Consider the following 23,410-nt stretch of genomic DNA (forward strand, 5'->3'; position numbering starts at 1 on the left):
TCTTGTCTAGGTAGCTAAACTATAATTAAGTACACAAATAAAATGCTTGGTAGTAAAAGCTCCTACATGAGGATAAGGCTATTTGCAGACTATAATGCCTAAGATGGCCATTAAATGAGAAAGCACCACAGTTGAATTTAAACATGTGAATCATAAAAATTAGCAGCCCCTTCAATTTAAACCCTAGAACCAGCAGCCTTAATTAGCCTTTAGGCTAAGCTTCCAAGTAATTAAACTTGTGCTGGATTTGAGAGGAACAGCTCCAGGCAGTAGTGCAGGCTCCTGTGTTTGAAGGCCTATCCTCAAATGTGCATTATAAAAATAATTAAAAAAATAAGTGTATCTGCAACTTGAGGAGATTACAAAGAATTAAATAATATGAAGACTGTTTCCCTGACTAAAGCCTTTTCTACAGCATGGTGCACACAAAGTCTTCTAATGACACTGCTCAAGAACACAGACTGTTGAGAAATTGCATTTCTAACCACTGGAAGGACAGACTAGGGAGCTTAGAACATTGCCAGCCCAGGTCAGCAGAGCATACAGAGGTTAATCTCAGTGATTGGGATGCACTACAGTTGGGCAATTATAACATGTTAATAAATTTTCCATCAGTTAATTATGCTGCTGTAACTTGTCCTGTGCCTCTTGCCATGGCACTGGGCACCACTGGCTCTTTTTCTTCCTTCAGATAAATATGAACATTGATGATATACACACAGAGTCTTCTCTTCCCCATTATATATTTAAGGGGACGTATATATGAAATATATTTTTATATACATAATCATGAAATCTAACTTGAGTGAACTGCAAATATTTCCGATACTTCCATGATTGCTTCTGTTTTTTTTTTTCTTTACACCTGGGACTGGAGTTGTTTACTAACATGGGTTCCAGTTCAGTAGAGATTTCTTAATTCTATGGCTTTATTGAATGAATGTTTAAATTATTTAAACTAGAAAACAAAGGCAGTGCGTGGCTGTTTTTCTGCACATAATCAAAAATGCCCATTTTCCTGTCTAGGTTAAGTGTGAGTAAGGGAAGTGAATTAAAAGGAATTAGAATGTGGAGGGACTTCAAAGGAATCTGCAGGAGAGCCCCTCTGCAAGGGTAGGTAGTTTTGCTGTTTATCTTCTGGATGCTTTATTTTGAAGGGTGTATTGTAAAGCTTCAGAATATCCTTCATAAATAAGTGTTTTTACTTGAAAATTATCATTCCTTTCATATTCTGATTTAGTACCTTCAGAACAGGAATGAACTCTGGGAGAAACAGAAATAAGCATACATTATAACACAGTATTACCCAGCGGCCCAGCATTACGTAGGGCTGCATTTATTATGCTCTGTGTACACAGTAGCTGGAAAACATGATGCATGTTTTCCCGTGTAACAATTCTGCATAAGCCAATTGGATCACCTCTGTTGTGCTTTGAAGATACCAGTCCCACATCTGCATGTTGAATGCTAATAACATCTGAAGATAGGTTTTTTTCATATCATTTTTCTAATCTCCTAAAAGAGGCAAGTGGTTGTCAGCCTGCACAGGTGATTACAATACATCTTATTAGGCAGTCCTGCCCTAACAGGTAGCAGTGGCACACCTGGAAGTGAGGAACACCTGAAATAAACATTAAATTAAAAAAATACTAATACAGTATTTGTCTTCTGCTTCAAATGTTGGACCAGATAATAGGTTTCTTTCAACTGACCTCGAGTATGGAATGTGTTGTTTTTTCTGAAAATGGAAATGAACTCATAAGGATATTAGCAAGTGCAAGTAAGAGGCCTTGTCCTCAAATGCTGGTTTGATGTTGCTTTTTATTATGACTGACAAGTCAGTACCTGTGCTGCTTCTTCCTACCCACAGTTGTGTCTCCTAAATGCTCCCTTATGGAATGGAGGCTTCAGTGTCCTGTCACAAATGAAGATTTCTTCAAGGACAGATCTTCCCAAGTGCAAGGCTTATAGAAACTTACGTACTTCCAAATCAAAGTCAGATGTATGCCCCTGAAGTCAAGCTTTTCAAATAGAGAACTTTCTCTGGCTTTAATTGATTTAATAACTACTCTGTACTTTGAAAACCGTGTGACCAAGTTGTGTCTAAAAACAGCAAGTGGGACAATTCTGTACATGTAAAAATGCCATTACTGTGCCTTTTTCTCTTACCTCTCGCAGGCTGAAGTCAACACAGTGTTGTTTTCCTGTGCTCATGTATTTTGTGGTAGCTGGAGAGGCCCAACATGTTGCTGGCAGGCTTCTTTTACATTACTGTATAGTAGATTAGCTGTGTGTGACAGCACATTGTCTCCTACCTCTCTGGGACTGGAAATTTCAGGAGGAGGCTGTGTGATAACGTAGCACAGCATTCATGGTATTATTTACAAAGAAATTTGTATTTGGGTTTAGTGAAACAACGTACCTGTGTAAGTGAAGAGCTTGGTTGTGATTCTGCTACTGTTTGTCACCAGCATTCCTTTGTTAAAAACCCTGCTGTCTTAAAGACGACGGTGCAGGTAAAGCATACAGACACTGCTGGATTTGCAAATTGGACAAGAATTTGTTCCTAGATATACAGATAGCACGTGTTAATGAACACTAGTTCATCTTTACACAAAAAAGTTTGAAAATCTGAGTCATCTCATGATGATCTCTCTTTAGGCTTTTGAGCCTAAATTCAATTTACTGCTGGTAGTCAACAGATTATAAGATGTAGGGTGGTATGTGACTTGTATTCCAATAAGAAGTAACCAAGTTAGTTAGGTTTGCCTAAGTTTAATACTTCATTTGGCCCTTGCAGTGTTGCTTTCTAACGTGCATTCGATTTACATGATTTTGTAGAGAAACACAGATCCAGAATGCAGACAAGTCTACTTCTGAATAGAATTTGAAGAATGTTACAGGGTAGATGGCAACTTTTATTTGAGGATGCAGTGACTTGGGTGATAATGTAAAGCTGAAGAGCCACCAGAAGGAAGATCCCTTTGATGATGATGGATAGAGGTGAAAACAGTTGGAAGAGCCCCTGCTTGCTTTCAGCTTTCCTTGGGCCACTTTTCAGATGTGGATGCATTCATGCAAGTCTGCACGGCATGAAACTGAGTTAATCCAGGTCTGTGGAGAAGCAGAACATAGAACAACAAATATCCCATGTTGGAAGTGACCTACAAGGATCACTGAGTCCAACTCCTGGCTCTGTGCAGCTCCTTCTAGAACAGCTGTGGGAAGAACAAATTTAAATATATTCTTTTCCCTCTCCCATAGTAGTGGATCACATCTTCCCTCTTCTTTTCAGTTTAATTAGATCAGGAGTAGATAATCTGCTGGATGCAGTCCCTTACACCTGGTACTGTACAGGGGAAACTCCCCGTGTTCCAAGAGGATTACCACAAACTAGACTGTAGTGGCAGGAGGGCCCATAAACCTATGGCAGGGGCACTGAGGAGGAACTTTATCGTAAGTCTGGAATCTAGAAGAAATTTCCATTAAATACATACACAGTCTGTCACAATCTCTTACAAATAGGATGTGGAGCCCTGGCTTGCAATAACAAGCCAGTCATACACTGTAAGAACTACCACTGGCACATCTTCTGTGTCACATCTTTAAAGTGTTTAAAAAAAAAAAAAAAAAAAACTTAATATCAGTCTAACACAATTCTCAAAAGTATGCTTTAAAAACTATTCTAGAGTCTGTCCCCTTTCAACTTGCTGGCTCTGTCTGTATAAAGCAGACAGAATATTGATGCTAGGGAAGGTATGGGTTTGTTACATCTGTTGACATACTTTCAAGTGAAATGTTACTGCAGACAAAGCACTGTGAGGCTTTAGCTTGCTGGTGAAGGTAAAACCCAACCCCTAGCAGCCCAATTCCACTGGAGAAGGAACTGAGCTTTGTGAGTACACCTTCACAAAGGAGAGTACTTCATGAGTTATATGGTGAAGAGGCTCTGTCTTCTGTCCATCCCTTCTACAGAATCCTGAGGAACATCCTTCCTCCCAGCAGGCTCCTTCTGACCAGAACTATCTCCAAGAGGGAGCACAGAAGCCCTTTCAAAAGCAGCTGCTGTTGGTTCCAGGATGGCACATAGAAAGCCAGCCATATGCATAACCAGAGTCCACATGTCAACAACAACAAAAACCCATTAAAAAAAAAGTGAAATACCTTCCTTCCTTCACCCTCCCCTTAAAAAGAACATTGGGGCTCAATCTTTGGGTTCTCAAACTATGAATTCTAAATTTCATTCTAAGATGAGAATGGAAAAAATGAACAGAGGTGCTGGGAAAAGCACTGAGAAAAGCAGTTTCACTTATCTGATTCAGAAGCCTACAGTTACAGTGATCTGCAAGTGCACTGGAAGGGGGTACACCTTTTGACTTGTGACACCCAGATGTACTGATTTAGCTTTAAAAGCTTGAATGGAAGAAGGTGACTTTCACTAAACAGCAGGGGAAGTAAGAACAAAACATGTCACTTCCTCAGCAAAAGTTTTATGTATTAGACAGTGTATTTCTTTTAGTTTAAAAATATTCTAACACGCAGATGGGGGAAATAGGGCTGTCTCCTCTGCACCAGCACAATGCTATGCTGACCCCATTAGCTGTTATTAGTTTGTAGAGAACATACACCAGTTTTACACCCAGCTACAGGGTATCCAAAGCAGCCTTAATCAGAGATTTCTCCAGCCTCTCACAGAAGAGGTAGCTGGGTTTGCTCTGATTTTTAATAACCTGCATTATGACCACACATGCCTTCATGCCTGGGAAGTGCCACAGCCAGCATAAAGCATCAGGGAGCAGTTTGACAGACAAAACTGCCACAAAGTTTCAGATTGAAACTGACCTCTTTAGTGCTGCAAGCATCGTTTGGAGATGCAGAACAGGAATAAACCTGATTCAATTCACTGGAAATAGAAAAGAGTGCATCTGTGGAGGATTGGGCATCCCTGAAGCTTCAGGCATCCAACATCCCCCCTTTCAAATTTGGTGTGTTGGCTCCACTTCTGATACTGAATTGCTAATAAAATTAATTAGAAGCGTCATAAGTTGGTCACCCTCAGAGTATTTCTGCGTGAAGCAGCCATTAATTATTCTGATGAGAACTGTCTGCCTTTCTATTTATAGGCTGGCCATGGGCAACGCTGACTGTTCTCAGCTTGCTGTACTGCTACGCTCACGTTGGCATCGAATGGGAGCATTCGTACGCTGTGACCCAGGAGTGACGCAGAGCCACGAGTCCTGGACCAGCTTACAGGGTGGGGGCTTTTCTACACCGGACAACTCATCTGCAGGAGAACGTGCCAGACCGCATCAACGTGCGAGAGCTAAAAGCTCATTACACTCATTCTGGATTGTGAATTCAGTAATCTAAGCAGAAACACTGACGAACTACAGTACAGAGTGAAGAGACCTTATCAAGTGATTTGATTTATGTTGCTTTTGTAAAACAGTGACACTCATGTTTGCTGCCATTTTGACATACTGAAAAACTCTTTTTTTTTTTTTCCTACACTGTACAATTCAGACAAACTCCAGTCTCTCAGCTGCTGTCCAGGGGCACCCAGGGCCATGCCCTGCACTTACATTACTCCGTGTCCAGCAGGATGCTCATCAGTTCTTTTTGATTTCTTTCTGATTTAAGGGAGAACATTACTGATGTTCTCTCTGGTTGCAGTTTTTCCATCCATAAAGCACTTTTCTACCTACTTACTGTAGCAAAGTCTGCTTTTCTCAATTTCTTTTTTTTTTTTTTTTGTAGTTTTAGGAATGTAGTTTTTGTTTATTAAAAAGATGAAGCTAGGCCTTTTCTTGATAAATAAACCAACATCTTGTCTTTTTAATCTCACGTGACCTTACTGCTCCTTGGTCTTTAAATGCTCTCTGCCTTGGGTTAGACTAAAACACAGAGTATTACCTTTGTGATGGAGCAAATCCCACTTGCACAGGAACTGTGGAGTTCGCCTCTTGTGCTTCTCTGCCATGAAAGGAGGTAACCCAGGGGCTGGCTGGCAAGTCTGCTTCATTCTCTTTGAACAGGCACTCAGCTCCTGCAAAATTAAAGATTCACTAGCTTTAAAGCTTTTAAGAGCTTTAAAAATAACACAAAACTAAACAGAATTGTCCATTACAATGGCACTCAGTTAACCAGAGCTCTGTGTTCTTTATCCAGAGTGAGACCTGGTATAGCAGGTCTTTGCCAAAGCACAAGGCTGCCAAGAGGTGGAAAAGCTCTGCTTGCCATGGTTTGAAGCATCAACACTGTGAGACTGCTGTGGCATGCACTGTCTCCCAACAGGGAGGAGATCTTACCCATGTCTGGTATGAGGCACATCTCCCAGTCAGTTCCTTTTTAAATAGATATTGAAGAGCAACATGCCCTACAGTCATGTGGGCTACGCTTTCCTTTAGGCACAACAAAAGCCTCCAACCCCAAGGAGAGCTGTTGCTGAGAGCAGCTAACTGCTCCCGAAGCAGCAAAACTGCTGCATGACCTGTGCCCCCAGAAGCCATCTGAGCCATCTCAGTGTCCTGCTGTCCATTGCACATGCAGCTCTGGACTAGTCTGATCAAGATCATCCCTTCAACAAGAAACTGACACAGGGTTCAGCCTGGTGCCTGCATTTAAACAATGTCTCTCCTGCTCAGAAGTACAGCAGACGCTTCATTCATGCCTGAAGAAATAAGGGTAAAGGCTTCAGTTCCCTGCCCATCCAGACACTCAGCCATCCTCAGCCCTTTATTTTTAGGGAAGGATTTTTACACCACACAAATGCAGCGTGAAATCCCTTTCTAGGAAATACCATTGAATATAAGGCTTACCATATATGCTGCCTCAGCAGAGGGATGTCTAGCATAAATCTAGACTGATTTATGGTAAGCAAACCCTTCTTCTTTTTCTGGAAGGGTGGGAAATTGGCCTCCATTTTGGAGTAGAACTGAGCTAAGACCAAGACCCTCCTGAAACTTTTTTCAAACTTTGTAATTAAGTGCAATTAGCATTGAATTGAAAAGTCACGAGTCTGTTCTTCAGCCTGATCGATTACCATTACTGCATGAAATGAGGGGCTACTAAGTGATGAGATTCTAATTTGTATGCTTGCAATATGCTCTACTCCAATATGAAAATGGCCATGACGGTCATCCAGACTGTGCTTCTTTCTGAACCACAATTGTTTTTTTAGTATTCTTTTTTCAGTGCTTTGTAATGTTTCCTAATTTTGTATTCTCTCTTCAAAAATAAAGCTCAAACTGACAGTTGGCTTGAGAACTGTATCTTTGGAAGCTACAGGTTTGGTGTAAGAAATCTAAGTGCTTCACTGCCATTTAGGAACACTCCTATGCACTAGAAGCCTGCAGCGCGTGCAGTGCAAACTGCCCATGTTTATCTCTCTCACGCACATATGGAACGCAATCCCTAATGGAACAAGTTTAAAAACAAAACAAAACACAAATACACTTACAGATTAGCTAAGGTGACACACAAAGCTTCTTGTGAATGGCCACCAAGAGAGAGATTCAAGCAAAATGACCACTTCCCACAGCTGCCATCCTGGCCCACAGTCAGAAGCATGAAGTACTGTTAGCAACATTTAAGAAATAGATACTACTTCTCATAGTTCACATATGTATCATAAAAGATAGAGATTTCCGTCACTCCCATCTTTCCAGAGGTTCTCTTTCCTGCTACTCTGAAATATTTATTTTAAGAAAAATAGCCCACTCACAAAGTTTCTGATCCATCCTCCTTGCAGAGTGCTGGTAGGCAAGGCATGGGGCTCTGTGAAGGATGCCTGAAGCGCTTCAAATGCACGCAGTCAGCTGTACCTGCAGCTTGGAGACGCTCCTCACGTGACCTGGGCCAGAAGTGCCATCCTCCAGGCAAATCCTCTGCGACGGTCCCAGTGAGGTGGAGGTGGCAGAGCCTGCAACAAGACATAAGGACCTCAGTTACCTAAGGAAAAAAGCAGGTTGATAGGAGGAGATGATTTCCAGACGCTAAGGAAAAGCTGGCTAAGGGCCCTAGGAAACAGTGGACAGAGACAAATTTCCAAAGTCAGAATTGGCTGTTTTGAACCAAAGGAGAGGCAACTGCAGTCCAGAGAATGCAGCACTGCTGCTGGTGGCCCCCAGAGGGGCAGGACATCTCTGACTGAGAACAAAAGGTGGTGGCTGGGTAACAGCCAGGCCTGAAGGCCTCATGCCTACTGTCAAATCCAGTTTATAAGGGATGCTGAAAAGCACACCAGCCAGCCAGCATAGCATAGCATAGCATGCTTTAATACAGGGCTTTAAAAGCCACCAGGAAGCTGTAGCCATCCAGCCACACATGCACGTGTTCATCCCCTAACCCCCTGCTCAGTTATCAAAACGCTCACAGCCATAATTATTACTGGGGATTGCTTACGCTAAGTGGCTCTTTCTTTAATTCTGCACTGACTGGAGGACAAGCGAGGCTTTGCTCACATATCCCTTTCACATCTCAGCGCTGAAAGCAGATTAGTCGGCATAACCAGCTTACCACAGGTCATAAGAAAAACAGCTTAACTATGGGAACCTGCAGCAATTTTCTTATTAGTCATAGCAGCAGCACACCGCCTCCCACCTCCTGCATGCCTGCTTTGTTTCCTCCTAAGCTGCTGCAGCTCCCGCTGGCTGTGAGGAGCCGGACCTCCTTAGCACACCAGCACCATTTTCCTCCAGGAGCTGTATGAGTGAGGGGATTGCTATGCACCCTGCATCGCAGCCGCTGCCTGCGCTTCACCGTCCCCCCCCCTCGCAGAGCAGCTCTGCCTGGTAGTGCTGTGCAAAACACTCTCCCTGCCCATGGCCACTTGTTAGTCAAGTCATATATTTTAATGCAGGAGGAATAGCTGAAAGAGTGCTTTCCATACAGCCTGTGAAGCGTTCTGAGGCTGAGGTCTTTGAGGAATGAGGGACAACCTGCACAGCAGTAGATCTTTGCTTGTACTGAGAGCCCCCTGAGACTGCCCTGCTGATCCCCTCAGACCAGGGCACTTGGGGCACTAAAATGGAAAGGGTGAAGCCAACTGCTCCACGTGAGTTTCCAGCAATCAGCAAACGCGATAGCATGATGCATGGCTCCTGCTAAGGGCTGCTGACACCAATATGTGACACAGTCACACACATGCATCAGCTGTGCCTGAGCACACTCCAGACCTTGGAGCATGTCAGCTCCATACATGAGTGGGTAGAGGATGCCACCAATGCCCAGAACAAAAGGAAAAGCAAAAGCCTAATGGATCTGATCCATATATTTCAGGTTCTGTGAAAGAGTCTGAGCCATATGGACTCAAGGCCTGGCCTGCAGGCAGCCCAAGACTCTTCTCCACCACATCCCTCAGTGCCACATCTCCACATTTCTTAAACACCTCCAGGGACGATGATTCCACCACCTCCCTAGGCAGCCCATGCCAGTGCCTCACTGCTCTTTCTAAGAGGAAATGTTTCCTAATATCCAACCCAAACTTCCACTGGCACAACTTCAGGCCATTCTCTCTCGTCTTATTGCTGTTACCCAGGAGAAGAGGCCGACTCCTCACAGACCTAGCAGGCTACAACACTTTTCATCCTATTCGGGTCTAAGTATAAATAATCCAAAGTATTGGTGTGCCAGCTCCTTTCAGAAAAGGGTCAGACAAAATGGGACTCCTGTAGCACATGGATTCACAAACAACACTCAGCACACAGAAACACATCGCTACCTGCAGGGATTTAAGAGCAGCTCTGCATACGGTTGGGCAGCTGAAGTGAATCACTGCTGACAGGTACGTCATCCAACCACTGAAAAATTAAAGCTTACTGAAGAAATAATGCAGAGACATGACTTTGGTTATGACCTGTGAAGTCTGAATTGTACCACCACTTCCTCTACAGATACTTTGTGACAGAATTAATTAACTGTTACGGACCACAGAACTGATAGCCCTGCATTACTGCCTTGGAGCATCTAAATTACATGGCAAAAATAGAACAACTAGAAACACTAGAATATTTGAAGACCAGAAATGTCCACGTTGTTGATGAAGGAATTTAAAAGAAAAGTCCTTTGGAAAGAAGTGGCAGGTAACTTTTTCAGACTGCTGCTGGAAGGGTTAAGGTTGCTCTAAGGATTTGGTTATATGGGACCATTACACAGAATCACAGAATCACCCGGGTTGGAAGGGACCTCAAGGATCATGTAGTTCCAACCCCCCTGCCTAGCAGGGCCACCAAACATACACATTCAGATCAGGTTGCCCAGGACCCCGTCCAACCTGGCCTTAAACACGTCCAAGGACGGGGCATCCACAACCTCCCTGGGCAGCCCGTTCCAGGGCCTAACCACTCTCCTTGTAAAGAACTTCCCCCTAACATCCAACCTAAATCTTCCCTCCTTCAACTTGGATCCATTTCCCCTAGTCCTGCTATTGTCAGCCCTTTTGAAGAGTTTACTCCCCTCCTGGGTGTAGGTTCCCTTCAGGTATTGATAGGCTGCCATGAGGTCACCCCGCAGCCTTCTCTTCTCCAGGCTGAACAAGCCCAACTCCCTCAGCCTGTCCTCATAGGGGAGGTGCTCCAGCCCCCTGATCATCTTAGTCGCCCTCCTCTGGACCCTTTCCAAAATCTCTATGTCTTTCTTGTACTGAGGGCTCCACACCTGGACGCAGTACTCCAGATGGGGCCTCACAAGAGCCGAGTAGAGAGGGACAATCACCTCCCTGTCCCTGCTGACCACCCCTCTCCTGATGGAGCCCAGGATCCCATTTGCCTTTCAAGCTGCCAGAGCGCACTGCTGGCTCATGTTCAGTCTCTCATCCATCAGGACCCCCAGGTCCTTCTCTGCCGAGCTGCTCTCAAGGACCGCTCCTCCCAGCCTGTACAGGTGCCTGGGGTTCTTCCGGCCCAAATGCAAAACCTTGCACTTTGCCGTGTTGAACCTCATCAGGTTCACCCGAGCCCAGCCCTCCAGCCTGTCGAGGTCCCTCTGAATGGCATCCCTTCCTTCCACCGTATCAACCGCACCACTCAGCTTGGTGTTGTCAGCAAACTTGCTGAGGGTGCACTCAATTCCCTCATCGATGTCATTAATAAAGATGTTAAAGAGCACCGGTCCCAAGACAGACCCTTGGGGGACACCACTTGTTACCGGCCTCCACCTGGACATAGAGCCATTGACCACCACCCTCTGTCTGCGGCCTTTCAACCAATTGCTTATCCATCGGGTCGTCCACCCATCAAATCCACTTCCCTCCAATTTGGAGATGAGGATGTGGTGGGGGACCATGTCAAAGGCCTTGCTCAGGTCCAGGTAAATGACATCGGTCGCCTTCCCTTTGTCCACCAATGCCGTCACTCCATCATAGAAGGCCACAAGATTAGTTAGGCATGACCTTCCTTTGGTGAAGCCGTGCTGGCTGTCTCGGATCACATGCTCATTCTTTATGTGACCGAGCATGTTGTCCAGGAGGATCTGTTCCATGATCTTCCCAGGCACGGAGGTGAGACTCACCGGCCTGTAGTTCCCCGGGTCCTCCCTGCTCCCCTTCTTGTATATGGGAGTGACATGACCCTTCCTCCAGTCGTTCGGGACCTCACCTGACAGCCACGACTTCTCAAATATGATGGAGAGCGGCTCGGCAACCACCTCAGTCAGCTCCTTCAGGACCCTGGGATGCACGCCATCCGGCCCCAAAGACTTGTATTCATTCAGTCTAAGGAGGCACTCTCGGACTTGCTCTGCCCTTACAGTGGGGAGGGATTTACCTCCTTGGTCCCCACATAGAGGTTTGGGGATGCAGGGTTCAGGGACGTGAAAAAGACTAGAATCCTGGCCACCAGTGAAGACCGAGGTGAAGAACTCATTCAGCACCTCAGCTTTCTCTTCATCTGTTGAAGCCAGTTCTCCTTTTAAATTTACCAAAGTAGGTACGCCCGTTTTGGCCTGTCTCTTCTGGGCAATGTACCTGTAGAAGGTTTTCTTATTGTTTTTCACGTCCCTTGCCAAGTTCAGTTCTGCCTGCGCCAATACACATTTATGAGACAGTTCTTTCAATGATGTTACTGCTAACTTATAGTTTCAGATTTCTTTCTTCTTGTGGTAGTTTTGTGCTGAGATGGCTAATAATTTGCTCCTTTTGTCACATCTCTGTTTCGGTCTACTGCTGCAATCCTCCCTCTGCCTCACTGCCTGCCTTAAGGCCCAGTATTGGGCCCCAGACTCCAACACCAGGCAGCAGCAGCACAACCCAGCTCAGCCAGGGTTCTGCAGACCCATCATGAATGCTGACATGAAAAGCAAAAGCACAGGGGAAGAGACTATGGGGAAAACCAAGTACAGAACTTGGAGACCCTTCAGCACAAGGGCCTCCGACTGCATCCCTTCTGGCCCAGAAGCAAAAGCAATGGTTCCAGGAACCTAAGCATCCTGAAGCTCAAATCCTGTCAGCCAAGACATCCTTTCAACCACACCTGGCATGCCATCACTGGTGCTTCTGGCCAGCTTTTTGCAGCCTTCGCTCAGGTTATTTGTCAGACTTCCTCACTCTGACCAAATCCTGCCAAATGCTGCCCATTGAACCTAAGACACCTAAAATCTTCTTGAGTCCCTCTTTCCTTGAGTGGTTACGCCAATAATCACTGACACAAGAACAATTGCAGGTTAAGTACAAACTCTGACACATGAGGATCAAAAAGTGTGAAAATCATTCAAAATAGAATGTTGCTTCTCTCCACTCACCCACACCTGGTAGTCACCACTACCACCAGTCAAAAACTCTAAATGACACTGTTCATTGCTGCAGTGACAACAAACATGCACAACTCCTCACAACCCCACTCATAGGAAAGCTCTGTGGGGAAAGCATCATTGAGACTTCCCAATCAGTACAGAATTCCACCAGGATCCCACTGTTTAATCACCAGGAGTTGCAAGCAAAGGGTATAATGATCCACATCCCCACTATCCCGAAAGCCTGCCCCTAAAGCCATCCATGTATGTTGTAGGGAATCTGGACACTCCACTCCACCAGGAAGCTGCATTAGCAGCTTAGAGGGCAGCTGCAGCTCATTACAACCCCCAGCCCAACCACCCCCACGCAGACGGTCCTGCTTTCTCCAATCCCAGTGCTTTCCTTACATCAGCTGCTCTGCTCTTTCCCTGCTGCCTGCCCCACTGATGGGTTTTAGAGGCTGCACTCTCACTCAACGCTCTTCTCTTTTTTCAGATGCTCCTCTGACACACAGCTAGATTTCCTCCACAACCAATTTTCCTGGACAAAGAAAATGAAGCACATTCAATCTGCCAGGAGAGGTACCCCCCATGCTATGCTTTTGCTACATTTTATGCTTCTTCCATATACTGCCGTGACCTTCATTCCTCCTCACACCCAGTCACCTGCACAATGTCAGAGCAAACAGCCTCTCTAGCTGCTCCAAGCACCCGACTGCTTTATTTGCTGCTCACGAATGCAACATGACCACACCAATTTTGCAGAGCCATTTACAATTCTTGTAGCCTGAACTGTAATTTCATGCAGTGGTTCGCACACACTTTCTGCACACTTTCCTAATGGGTGCTTTTTTCAATTTAGCTTTCAGCTGAGCTGTTTCAGTTTCCATTTCTGTCTCCACACTTCCTGTAGCCAGGTTCAATATGGCTGCATGTGCAACGTTACCACGCTGGAGGAAAACCAAACAAATAATTTATGTTGGCTTGAGGCTACATACAGATCAGCTTAACTCTCTTGACTATCCTTATGCCACAGCTGACAATTTTTGATAATCCTTCCCGTTATCATTGTTTCTTTCTAAAATACCTTCTGCTTAACTGTAAAACTCAACAGAAAATTCACGGGGACAGAAACCAGCATGCCTCTCTCACTGTAAGGAAAACTGTGCAAGTGATGCAAGCAAAAGAAGTTAAAAAATAATAAAATAAAAGGAACACAGCAGAGGACAAGAGCTGATCACATCAGAAGTAAGCTCCCCAAGGCTGCTTCTGCACTCATTACCTACATCTCTATCAGGTGGGATTTCTAGGAGTAAAAGCTGAGGATTTGCCATTAACAAGTTCAGCTGTTTTGAAACTAAACCTGTGCCATGGGATGACTGAAATTTTAATGTAGCCATGCTGCACAAGGACTCAAACTCAACTGTAATAAAGAAGGGAGAACAAGGATAGAAAAGGAAAGGCGATTTAAAAAGAAAACAATCTGTACAGCATATTGTGCACAAGCACCTTCCTGTCTGCTGCTGACAGACACAGTCAGCCTTCTCCAGATCTCTTCCCCCCCCTCCCCCCTTACTGTTCTTCAGGAACAGCACAGGTTATTTTCCCAGTCCCTCCATACCATCACACAGGTCACATACCCCTACACTAGGCACCCATTGCAAACTAAACCCCTCACACCACTGGCAGAAACAAACACCATAGCAAGACTGCATCCTTCTCAGCCCAGTGGGACAAACAGCCCTACCTCAGAGGCAACTGCTCCTGCTGCCAAGGGAAGTGAGCACCACAGTGAGCACCATGAGGCCAAGAGATCTCTCTCCTGGCACAAAGTCCCTCCTGCTAGAGGTGGGCTGACAAAACCCTCACAAATTTCAACAAGAAGATTGTCATCCTGCACCTCAGGAAGAACACGCCCATGCTGGGGGACACCCATCTGGAAAGCAGCCTGGCAGAAAAGACCTGGAGATCCTGGTGACCACAGAACTGAACATGACCCATCAGTGTGCCTTGCCACTAAGCAGGATAATGGTCTTGGCTGCATTAGGCAAAACATTGCCAGCAGGTCAAGAGAAGTGCTCCCTCCTCTCCACTCAGCATTGGCAAGGCCACACCTCAGATACCACATCCAGTTCTGGGCCCAACAATACAAAACAGGTACAGACATATTGGAGAATTTAAGATATGCCCACTTACCTTTGATCAAGGGACTGCAGCTCTTCCCCGATGAGGAAGGGACTGGGGCTGCTCAGCTGGGAGAGAAGGCTCAGAGGAACACCATCAGTGCATCATCCATTGCTCCTAGAGAGAATTGTGCAAAGAGGACAGAGCCAGGCTGTTCTCTCTGGTGCCCAGTGGCAGACAGTAGTTTCCTCTGAACACCAGAAAGCACTTCAGTGCTTCATAGGTCGCCAGAGCACTAGCACAAAACTGCCCAGAGACTGTGAAGCCTCCTCCTTAGAGATACTCAGAAGCTGCCTGGACAGGCTGCTCTGAATGTCTTAATGCAAGCAGGGGCTGGGCTACAAATATCCCAAGATCCCCACCAGCCTCAGCTGTGGTGCTGTGATTATGCCCAGGTGCAGTGAACGAGGTACAGGGCTGGGCTGGGGCCCAGGCCTGCCCTGCTCAGCAGCTGTGCCCACCAGGCTGGGGCTGAGTCAGAAAGTGAACCTTCCCACCTTTCAAGTGGGAACTTGAAAACACAGATTAGGGCAAAATTGCTTTCTGTGTTAAGTCAAGCTCACAATGCCACCAGGGAGGCTGCTGAGAATGCACGAGGAGCTTGAACAAAGAGTAAAACGGAGTGTTCAGAGAATGGGAACAACAGCTTTTGGAGACCTCAAAATAAAATTAAAATTAAAAGTACCTACCTTCACTCCGGAAATTTTCCCCGTTCTAGCAATTACAGGGAACGCATAATAACTTTAGACAAAATAAAGCAGAGACTTTCACATTGGTCATTGAGCAATATCAACAACTGAAGGTCCTGTCACAGCGCACTCTGCAGTGGATGGATGCAGGGACGCTGGTAAAAATAGCTCCTCCTTGAGCTCCTCGGCTGCTCCTGGTACAGTTTAGCCTCAGCTCTGCAGCCTGAAAGCTTACATCTTATTGCTGTCCTTTTGAAGATTAGGTTCCCAATCTCATGAAGCGTGAGGAGGCGACAGGCTAAGATCATGCTTTGGAGTACGAAGCACAAACACGGCTGCAAAATTCACAGGCTGAAGTCCTGAAGAGTAAAACTTTACATTCACGTCCAGATCAGTTGCTGGCCCACAGGAGCAGTGATTTTAGTATGGATTTGCAGACAGCTGGTCCAGATTGGAGTCCACCGTGCTTCAGAGAACACCTGAATCCACTTTACAGCAGCCCTGCACTTGTAAATCATGGTTGTACTGACACACAAAGAAGGTAGAATTCTGAGGAAACAACCTGAGCTGCTCACAAGTAAAATGGTAATATCAAACTTTTCTATCAACAGTGCTCTGGGTGCAGAACAGCAGCAACAAAATGGCAAGCCAGAATTCTAGAGACTAACTTAAAATCTCCTTGTTACTCTTAAAGTACATATTCAACCCATTAAAAAGCACACCAAAGCAATTATAATGTATAAAATAGTTTATTACTATAATAAATAAAATTAAACTTTTTTTTTTTTTACAAATATTATTTGTGCTTGTTTAAAAATGTTTAACAGGGATATCATTAATGTAGGTGGCTGCATTTGTAACTGAAACATTCCAAAACAGCGTGTATGTGCACACACACTATCTACTGGCAGCTGCTTTGCTGACCACAAAAATAGTATCTACTCGTTCTCTTTGTCTGATCATGCTTCATTGAACAAAGTGACAAATGCAAAGAAAAAGAAACAGGAATATTTGGTGGATTTTGGAAAGGATAAAACCAAGTGAAATACATTTAAAAGCTCCAAAGCGACTGCATTAACTGCATATCAATAAAGTGTCCATGCAGTGGTGGCTAAATACCGAAACGCAGACGGGTTTCCAACAGATGTACAAATATTGATTGTATGTAAGTACAATAATCTAACACATTCATTAGAAAACTCCATATTTCTTTATATAGCAGTTCATCCTGATACAAGATTATTGAATGTCTCTCATCTACAGCTGAAAGGATTCTTTTCCTATGTCAGTGGTCACACCTTCAGTGGGAGGAAAGGAAAAAGACATCCGCCTTTCAGAACAGCAAGTGAAAGCCCCAAACTGCTTTGCTGACATCAGGCATTTAAATCCAGTTATGGAGATGTTCTGGGATTACACATCAAATATGTTTACACGACACTCAACAATCAGCTCGGAACAAATTACGGCTGCAGGTAAATTCACAGTAGCATTGTTGCACTGTAAAATAAAGTCTTCAAAACAAACACTTTTGTGATAGGTCGGGCTTGGATCCCCAATAACACAAAAGTGTTCACACAATAATTATGTCTGTTTTGGAAAGGGAGAGGACTATTGGAGTAATTTATTATCCTAATAAGAAGGCATTAAGTGGAGAAATAAGCGTGATTACCAACAAGTGATTTCCATTAGATTTAGAAAGCTAATCAAAGTGCTTTATCTTTAGGCAACATTGTAAATACTACAGAACATGAAGAAGGAAAGAGAATGGAATCACAGTTTGAAATGTTTCACTTATGAAAGGGTCTTAAGGCTAAACGTTGGCTATATCTTATTGCAAAAAGCATTATTTTTATTTAGTTGAATCAATGCTTGCCACAACAATGTGGTCAAAAGTATGTCAGATTAGTGGATACAGTAATCTACTGTACTATACCTCACATTTCTGGAGCTTCCCCTGCCCAGAAGCCTCTCTCTAAAAGGTTTGTGTTAATAAATCAGAAGTGCGGCTGAAACACAGACATTGTTATTGCCAATACACACACAGGAGACTACAGAGAAAGGAAGAATTAAGTAGATGCTCTTCACCACCTAAGACCAGGCCGAGAAAGCAGAAGTGCAGTGACCAAGTGTCATGTGAGAAGGACAGGCTCAGCACCTTGAGACAGCCCCCAGTGCCAGGAAAAAGAAACCCTCCTGTTCCACAGTCCCTCCTGCAGGAGAAGCCAGGAGAGGCAATACCAGGGCACCTTGGCTTCAGAGGTACTGTGAGCAAGCAAGAAACAGTGGCTTACAAGCTGTTTTCCCACCAGCTATGATACAGCATTTTTCCAATTTCACATACATTTCTGGTTCCTGACTAACAGCACCTGCCAGATCTCTCAGTCACAACATCAGCCAAACTAACTGTACGAAGCTGAGACTGCTAGAGAAACCAGAGGTATGGCCTGAAAGTTCAACATTTAACAAACAAGATGCTAGCTAGCACATTCAGTGGGTAGCTAAGGGGAAGATTTTAGTTCCCTTCTTGAACTGTAATCATTAAGTGAAGGATGTGCTTTTACATAACAGAAATCAATCCATATTATCTATTGTCTATACACAGATACTATATATACGTGTGTATGTACACGCAACAGCACAAGCGTAGTCATACACATTGCTGTTTGTATAGCAAAGACAAATCGTAGTAAATTCTTTCACAGACTGTGATTGAAAAAATATCACCAGATATTCACAGTAAATATCTTGTTCAGTTCATTAAAGTGAAGTACTGTAGAAGCAGAACATCACCTTCGAAGCTGCTAAACAGGGTGTTCGCTGGGATTCAGAGCAGCACTGTGAAAGAGATTTAAAGCAAGAATGGTGTTTGTAAAAGTATACAGGTAATACCAGACAGAAGTCAATGTAGCTGAACATGGAAGGGATGAGGGTTGGTTTTTGCTTTTTAAATCCTGTGCTGCATATTGGTATTCTTGTTAAGTATGAACTTCTACAAGCTCCCTTTGTAACAACCCTGAGCCCCGGCTCTTCCTCTGAACTACCAGCTTTTGACTGAAATCTCATTCCACCATAGGGTAAAAATGGGACACAATCTCTTGCTCGTTAACATGGGTTGTTTAGCAGGTAGTTAAGTGGTAGAAGCACTGTGCCAGAACACAGAATGTAAACCGCTTCCTTGTTAAGGGGCAGAATCTCATGTTCAGAGGTCATCCATTTCTAAGATGAAAAATAATTTAAGTGAAAAGGCTTACCCAACACAAATAAAAGGAAAAGCTCACAAATAAAATGGAAGAATAAGTAACAATTACCGTGGATATGCGCACCACCCAGCCTTAGGCATCCAAGTTTAAGGCTCAATGGAGAAAGACAGGTTTGCAACATAGCTGCTTTCAGTCACTCCCTGAACAAATCTCTCTTCATCTGCTGAGCCTGGGCAATACACTACAGGTCCAAACTAGTCTGAGGGTCAAAGGAGTCCCATAGCAGACAAGGTTTCGCTTATTTACCACTAAGTAGCCCAGGGAATCCAAAGACCAAAGCTCATCCTAAATATTATATTTTTTCAGATTCCTTCACAATACATAGTGGTTACTAAGGGATGATGCAGTCTTCTACAACTAGCTTTAGTACCTGCCAGTTCATGAAATCATAATAAAATGGGTCTGACTTGTTAGAGCTGTGCAAATCTCAGTGACATTGCCCACTTCAGTGCTGACCTGGAGCAGATGCCTTGAAGGTGTCATTGGAAGGAGTGCAAGTTCTTCTGGAGATTCATGACTGCAACAGAATCAAATTTGGCCATAATCTTCAGTGACATTACATTTTAAGTGTAATTCCAGAGTATATTACAATCTTTGAAAGCTATACGAGTGGATTATAACTGACTTTATAGGCTCTTAAAAAGGCCTCATAAAAGCCTTAAAAATGGACTCTGTGCTTCACCCAGCCCTGGCCATGGAGCACGTACCTGTGTTCCAAACTGAACTAAACTTCAGGCTGCACTTGGAGTGCCCTCAGAAATGGGGACTTTACTCACAGAACTGCGTGTGGTGATGCAAATAATTGCGAGGCTTCTAGGATTAACCCTGCCTTGACTCCAGGATTAGGCAATCAGCAACACCAGGAAAACCTTAAACATATCCCTGAGGACACATGAAAGATACCACTGAGAAACATTAACATGGACTCAGCAACAGAGGACTAGGTAACCTGCAACTGTGCATCTAATCCTACATCTGCACTGCAACACTTGAGACGTTAGGCACATACCTGGGGGGCAACAAACATTTCCCCTCTTACCTGTCTGGGATAAGCTAATTTCCATGTTTATCAGACTGCAGGTAGCTGGCTGCCAGCTGAGTTCAGCAAGACTTCCAGCCTTTCAAACATGTTACAAAGGAAACACAACGCTGATGAGTAATTTGCCAGAAAACTGGCACCAAGTGAACCGCTCAAACCCCTCTGCAACTCTGGGGCACTGATTACAAATACATGTATACTTGCAAACCTGTAGTTTATTTTTACCTAATTTCACTGCCCAACGAATTTACTGACCGAGGAGTTCGGAGAGGAAAAGCACGTAGTAATTCTAATCTGAAACTGCTGTTGTATGGATCCCTTATGGAAATGGCATAGCTATTGCAGGTAGCTGTTGCCATTCATAGTGATTAAAGCACCGAACACACCGTGACTATGGTCAAAAAAGCTCTCCTCAGTATGCCCCAGACATAACTGCAAGAGACACCAGCTTCCACTGGAAAAACCCAAACTTGGAACTAGAAATAAATATAGGAAATGGCACCTCTGTTTCACTGTTTCCTAGCAAGTCACTTCTGTAATGCCTTTTCTTTCTGTAGGGGAAGTAGAAAGTTGCAGACAGATTTGATCCAGATGCATTTTGGGAATCTTTCAAGACTTGATTAAAATTTATTATTTGTGGACACTCCTGTACTGAACCAGCATGCAAGACACTTGAAAGCTAACCCTAAAGCAGCTGCAAACTGCAGTGCTGTCCTCAGAACAGATAAAACAAACTTACTGCCTTCAAGGCCTGAGCTCGTAGCTTTGCACAGCACAGCCCCAATACTGTGTGTGCAGTTTCACCGGTGGGCCTTGCACTTCCCCAAGGATGTATGGCATAATTCTGCATGGCCCCATGCAAGCATTAGGCCACCAGAAATCCTTCCTAATTGGTCATTTCCCTTCTCTCTTCCTTACTAAACCCAAATCTCATATCTCCTCCAAAAATTTATGTGTTTTTTTTAATGTAAATGAGTTAGTACCATAGAAAAAGAATGAGAACTACTCCCACAGTGTGTTAGGACCTACTGCCAGTGAGAATGAAAAGCTCAATATTGTTGCACCATGCTTCTGGACAATAACCTACGGTTAAATAGTGAGCATACCAGACCAGTGGAGAGAATTTACTGCAGATCTATACCTATGTCCCAAGATATGGAATTTTCTCTGCTACCCTAAATAATGAATAATGAACAGTCATTTTGGTAAAGTGCTTCAATCTTCCTCCAAAAAAGTTATGAAAATATAAGTTTTGGAAACATCTCCTTCTTTAAGAAGCAGATCTTCTTGTTTCCTTGCTACAATAGCACTTGTATACAGTAAGCACTGTGTTTCTACCTCCATTTACTTTCTAGATAGATTAGATCAATAACAATACATCCGGATATAGAGAAAAATGCCACAATTTAAATTCTATGAAAGTTCTGTGAAAGCCTTTGGCTACAAGGAACACTACCAAAACAGAAACTTCTGAATAATAATTTAACAAGATTCAAAAGAGCAGATTCATAGCAAAGACAGGACATAATTGCTACAGTATATTTTCACAGGGAGGCAAATCTGCAGAACGGTTATTGACACTGACACACAACACATTCTGCAGTGGGCAGAAAGTGTTCTGCACGTTCTGCAGGTACACAGCACACCCAAACCTCCGTCCTCCAGCAGAAATTAAAAACACAGGTAATGTTCTACGACATCTGAGACAGAAGTCAAGATTTTGAAAATCAATATCCTGACTCAAAGAATGAAAATGTGGATGAACCCATTTACTAACAGACTTGAGGGGTTTTTTTGTGTGTTGTTTTTTTTGTTTTTTTTTTTTACATTTTTTCCCATCTTCTTAGCTGTCCCTTGACTACCCAAAAGTAACTTTGGTATTGAGTAGCACAAATTCTACTCCTCTTTGCTTTATTACAAGTACATGAAAATATACTGTGGCATTTAACATGCTGTACGGGTGACTGAAACAGTGACAACAGCAGCAGCAAAAAAAAAAATGCTGAAAGCACAAGCACCCTGGCCAGTCCTTATTCATATAAGCAAAAACTGAGCTAACTACATAAGGCATGCTCCAAAAACCTAAGAGGTCACCTGGCGCTCACAGGGATGGCTGCTGCTTTCGGAGCTCTTATTCCAACATCCTGAGGGAGAAAGAGGGAGTGGGGAGAATGGGCACCAATGGAGAAAAGAAAAGCTTTATAAACTGTACCCTTGCTGTCAAAAAGACTTCAGAGCCAGCTGCCATCTTGACATGAGGTTGCAATTCCTGCTACTGTACCTTTTTAGACATAGGGAACATGCTTAGTGAATTGGTCCCTCACTTGTTTTCAAGATTAAATTTAAAATGTTAGGGGGGGGTGTTCGTTTGATTGACTGTTTTTTATAAAGAAACACCTCAGCTAGCTCCAAACATGTCTTTTTCTGATTCTGGAGACTGGGGCCTTGATATTTCAAACAACTCCTGTGGTGACTGGGAGCTTCTTCTTGAGGTCAATATCCTAAGTATCTCAGCGAGCTGTTTTTCTATATTGGTCATTTTTGTGTTTAAAGCCTTGATGTCCTCTTTCAATTCGTGTTTCACTTCTAGCATGGTAGCCTGAAGAGTCTGTTCTGGGATAGGATAAAAGGAATGCTTGACCTCGGTGAGGACCGGGCTGCGGTCCTGTGGGCTTCTTGTCTCCCCAACATTATCCAAGCGCAAGTCACTTTTTGTAATGCCACTGTCACAAGAGTCTGTCTTCTTCAGAGTAGCTTCTCCTGAAGCTTTAGTTCTCTCTGGTAACGTCTCCATAGATTCTGCTTTAGAGACTTTATTCCAGTCTTCACCTTTCCCACAGGCGTCTTTGAATTTGGCCCAGCCTTTTCTCCGGGGGTAATCCCCTGATGCTTTACATCCTGTGTACTCTGACGTGGGGGCCTGAAGCTTCGCCTGGTCGGAAGTCCCAGAGGTTGAAGCTGACTGATATGACACAGGGGTTGCAGGGCTCTCCCGTACGGTCACAACGCTGGCTTTGACCACTGAGCGTGCGGAGGAGTGCTCGCCTAGGATGTTGCCCTTCTCCACATCCAGGTCGTCTGGATCTCTGCCTCTCTCAGCTGCAAGCCGTGCCTCCTTCTGCTGCCTGAACCTCTGAAACAGTCGGCGGACAGGGTGATCTGGTGGCAAAATCAGAGGGGCTTCATTCTTCCTTTTCATTCTCTCCTCTTCTTCTCGTTTCACATCGCTGATTTTCCGGAATACAATCTACATGGGGAAAGAGATTTCAATGCTGTCATTAACTGCAAGTTTGTTAAGGAGAGGAGTTGTAGAGAAATAATTATTTGAAAGATTTTATTACTACTGACAAATGAATAACCTCTGCACATTTATAGCAACATTACTACAGTTCTCAAGTGTCTAATTTTGTGAACGTGGCTTTGTTCGTTATTTAAAAGCATACATCAACTGTCTTACAACATCAGAAAGAAAAAGCTCTTCAGTTCCAAGAAGTCAGCAAGGCAGTGCCATT

General features: G+C 44.0%; 2 protein-coding genes and 1 long non-coding RNA gene across 8 annotated transcripts in view; 1 reads left to right on the top strand and 2 right to left on the bottom strand.

The window, feature by feature from the left end:
- The window catches only part of HHAT (hedgehog acyltransferase), a 147,120-nt gene extending 139,875 nt beyond the window's left edge, over positions 1 to 7,245 (top strand). For 2 of the 5 annotated variants that reach the window (XM_042891715.1, XM_042891721.1), the window contains one exon: positions 5,124 to 7,245. In XM_042891715.1, coding sequence (XP_042747649.1) covers positions 5,124 to 5,221 — 98 coding nt within the window. In that variant the 3' untranslated portion in view covers positions 5,222 to 7,245. Of the gene's footprint in view, positions 1 to 1,026; positions 1,114 to 1,870; positions 2,961 to 5,123 lie in introns of those variants that run through there. The other 3 variants (XR_006182412.1, XR_006182411.1, XR_006182413.1) reach the window with 3 other exon arrangements.
- Positions 2,998 to 15,207, bottom strand: LOC122191474. Of its 2 annotated transcripts, none has more exons than XR_006182417.1 (4): positions 14,923 to 15,207; positions 7,724 to 7,921; positions 5,914 to 6,046; positions 2,998 to 3,114 (listed from the first exon to the last, which is right to left on the bottom strand). It is a non-coding gene; the product is annotated as an uncharacterized LOC122191474 (long non-coding RNA). The 2 variants fall into 2 exon arrangements; XR_006182418.1 differs by lacking the exon at positions 2,998 to 3,114 and adding an exon at positions 3,181 to 3,218.
- Positions 15,208 to 16,332: 1,125 nt separating this feature from the next.
- KCNH1 (potassium voltage-gated channel subfamily H member 1) overlaps positions 16,333 to 23,410 on the bottom strand; it is a 179,978-nt gene continuing 172,900 nt past the window's right edge. The window contains exon 11 of the mRNA XM_042894006.1: positions 16,333 to 23,145. Within this exon, the coding sequence (XP_042749940.1) occupies positions 22,297 to 23,145 (849 nt within the window). The 3' untranslated portion in view covers positions 16,333 to 22,296. The remainder of the gene's footprint in view (positions 23,146 to 23,410) is intronic.

The sequence above is a fragment of the Lagopus leucura genome, unplaced genomic scaffold, assembly GCF_019238085.1.
Source record: "Lagopus leucura isolate 7727_CA_CO unplaced genomic scaffold, USGS_WTPT01 Super-Scaffold_73, whole genome shotgun sequence".
Taxonomy (NCBI): Eukaryota; Metazoa; Chordata; class Aves; order Galliformes; family Phasianidae; genus Lagopus; species Lagopus leucura.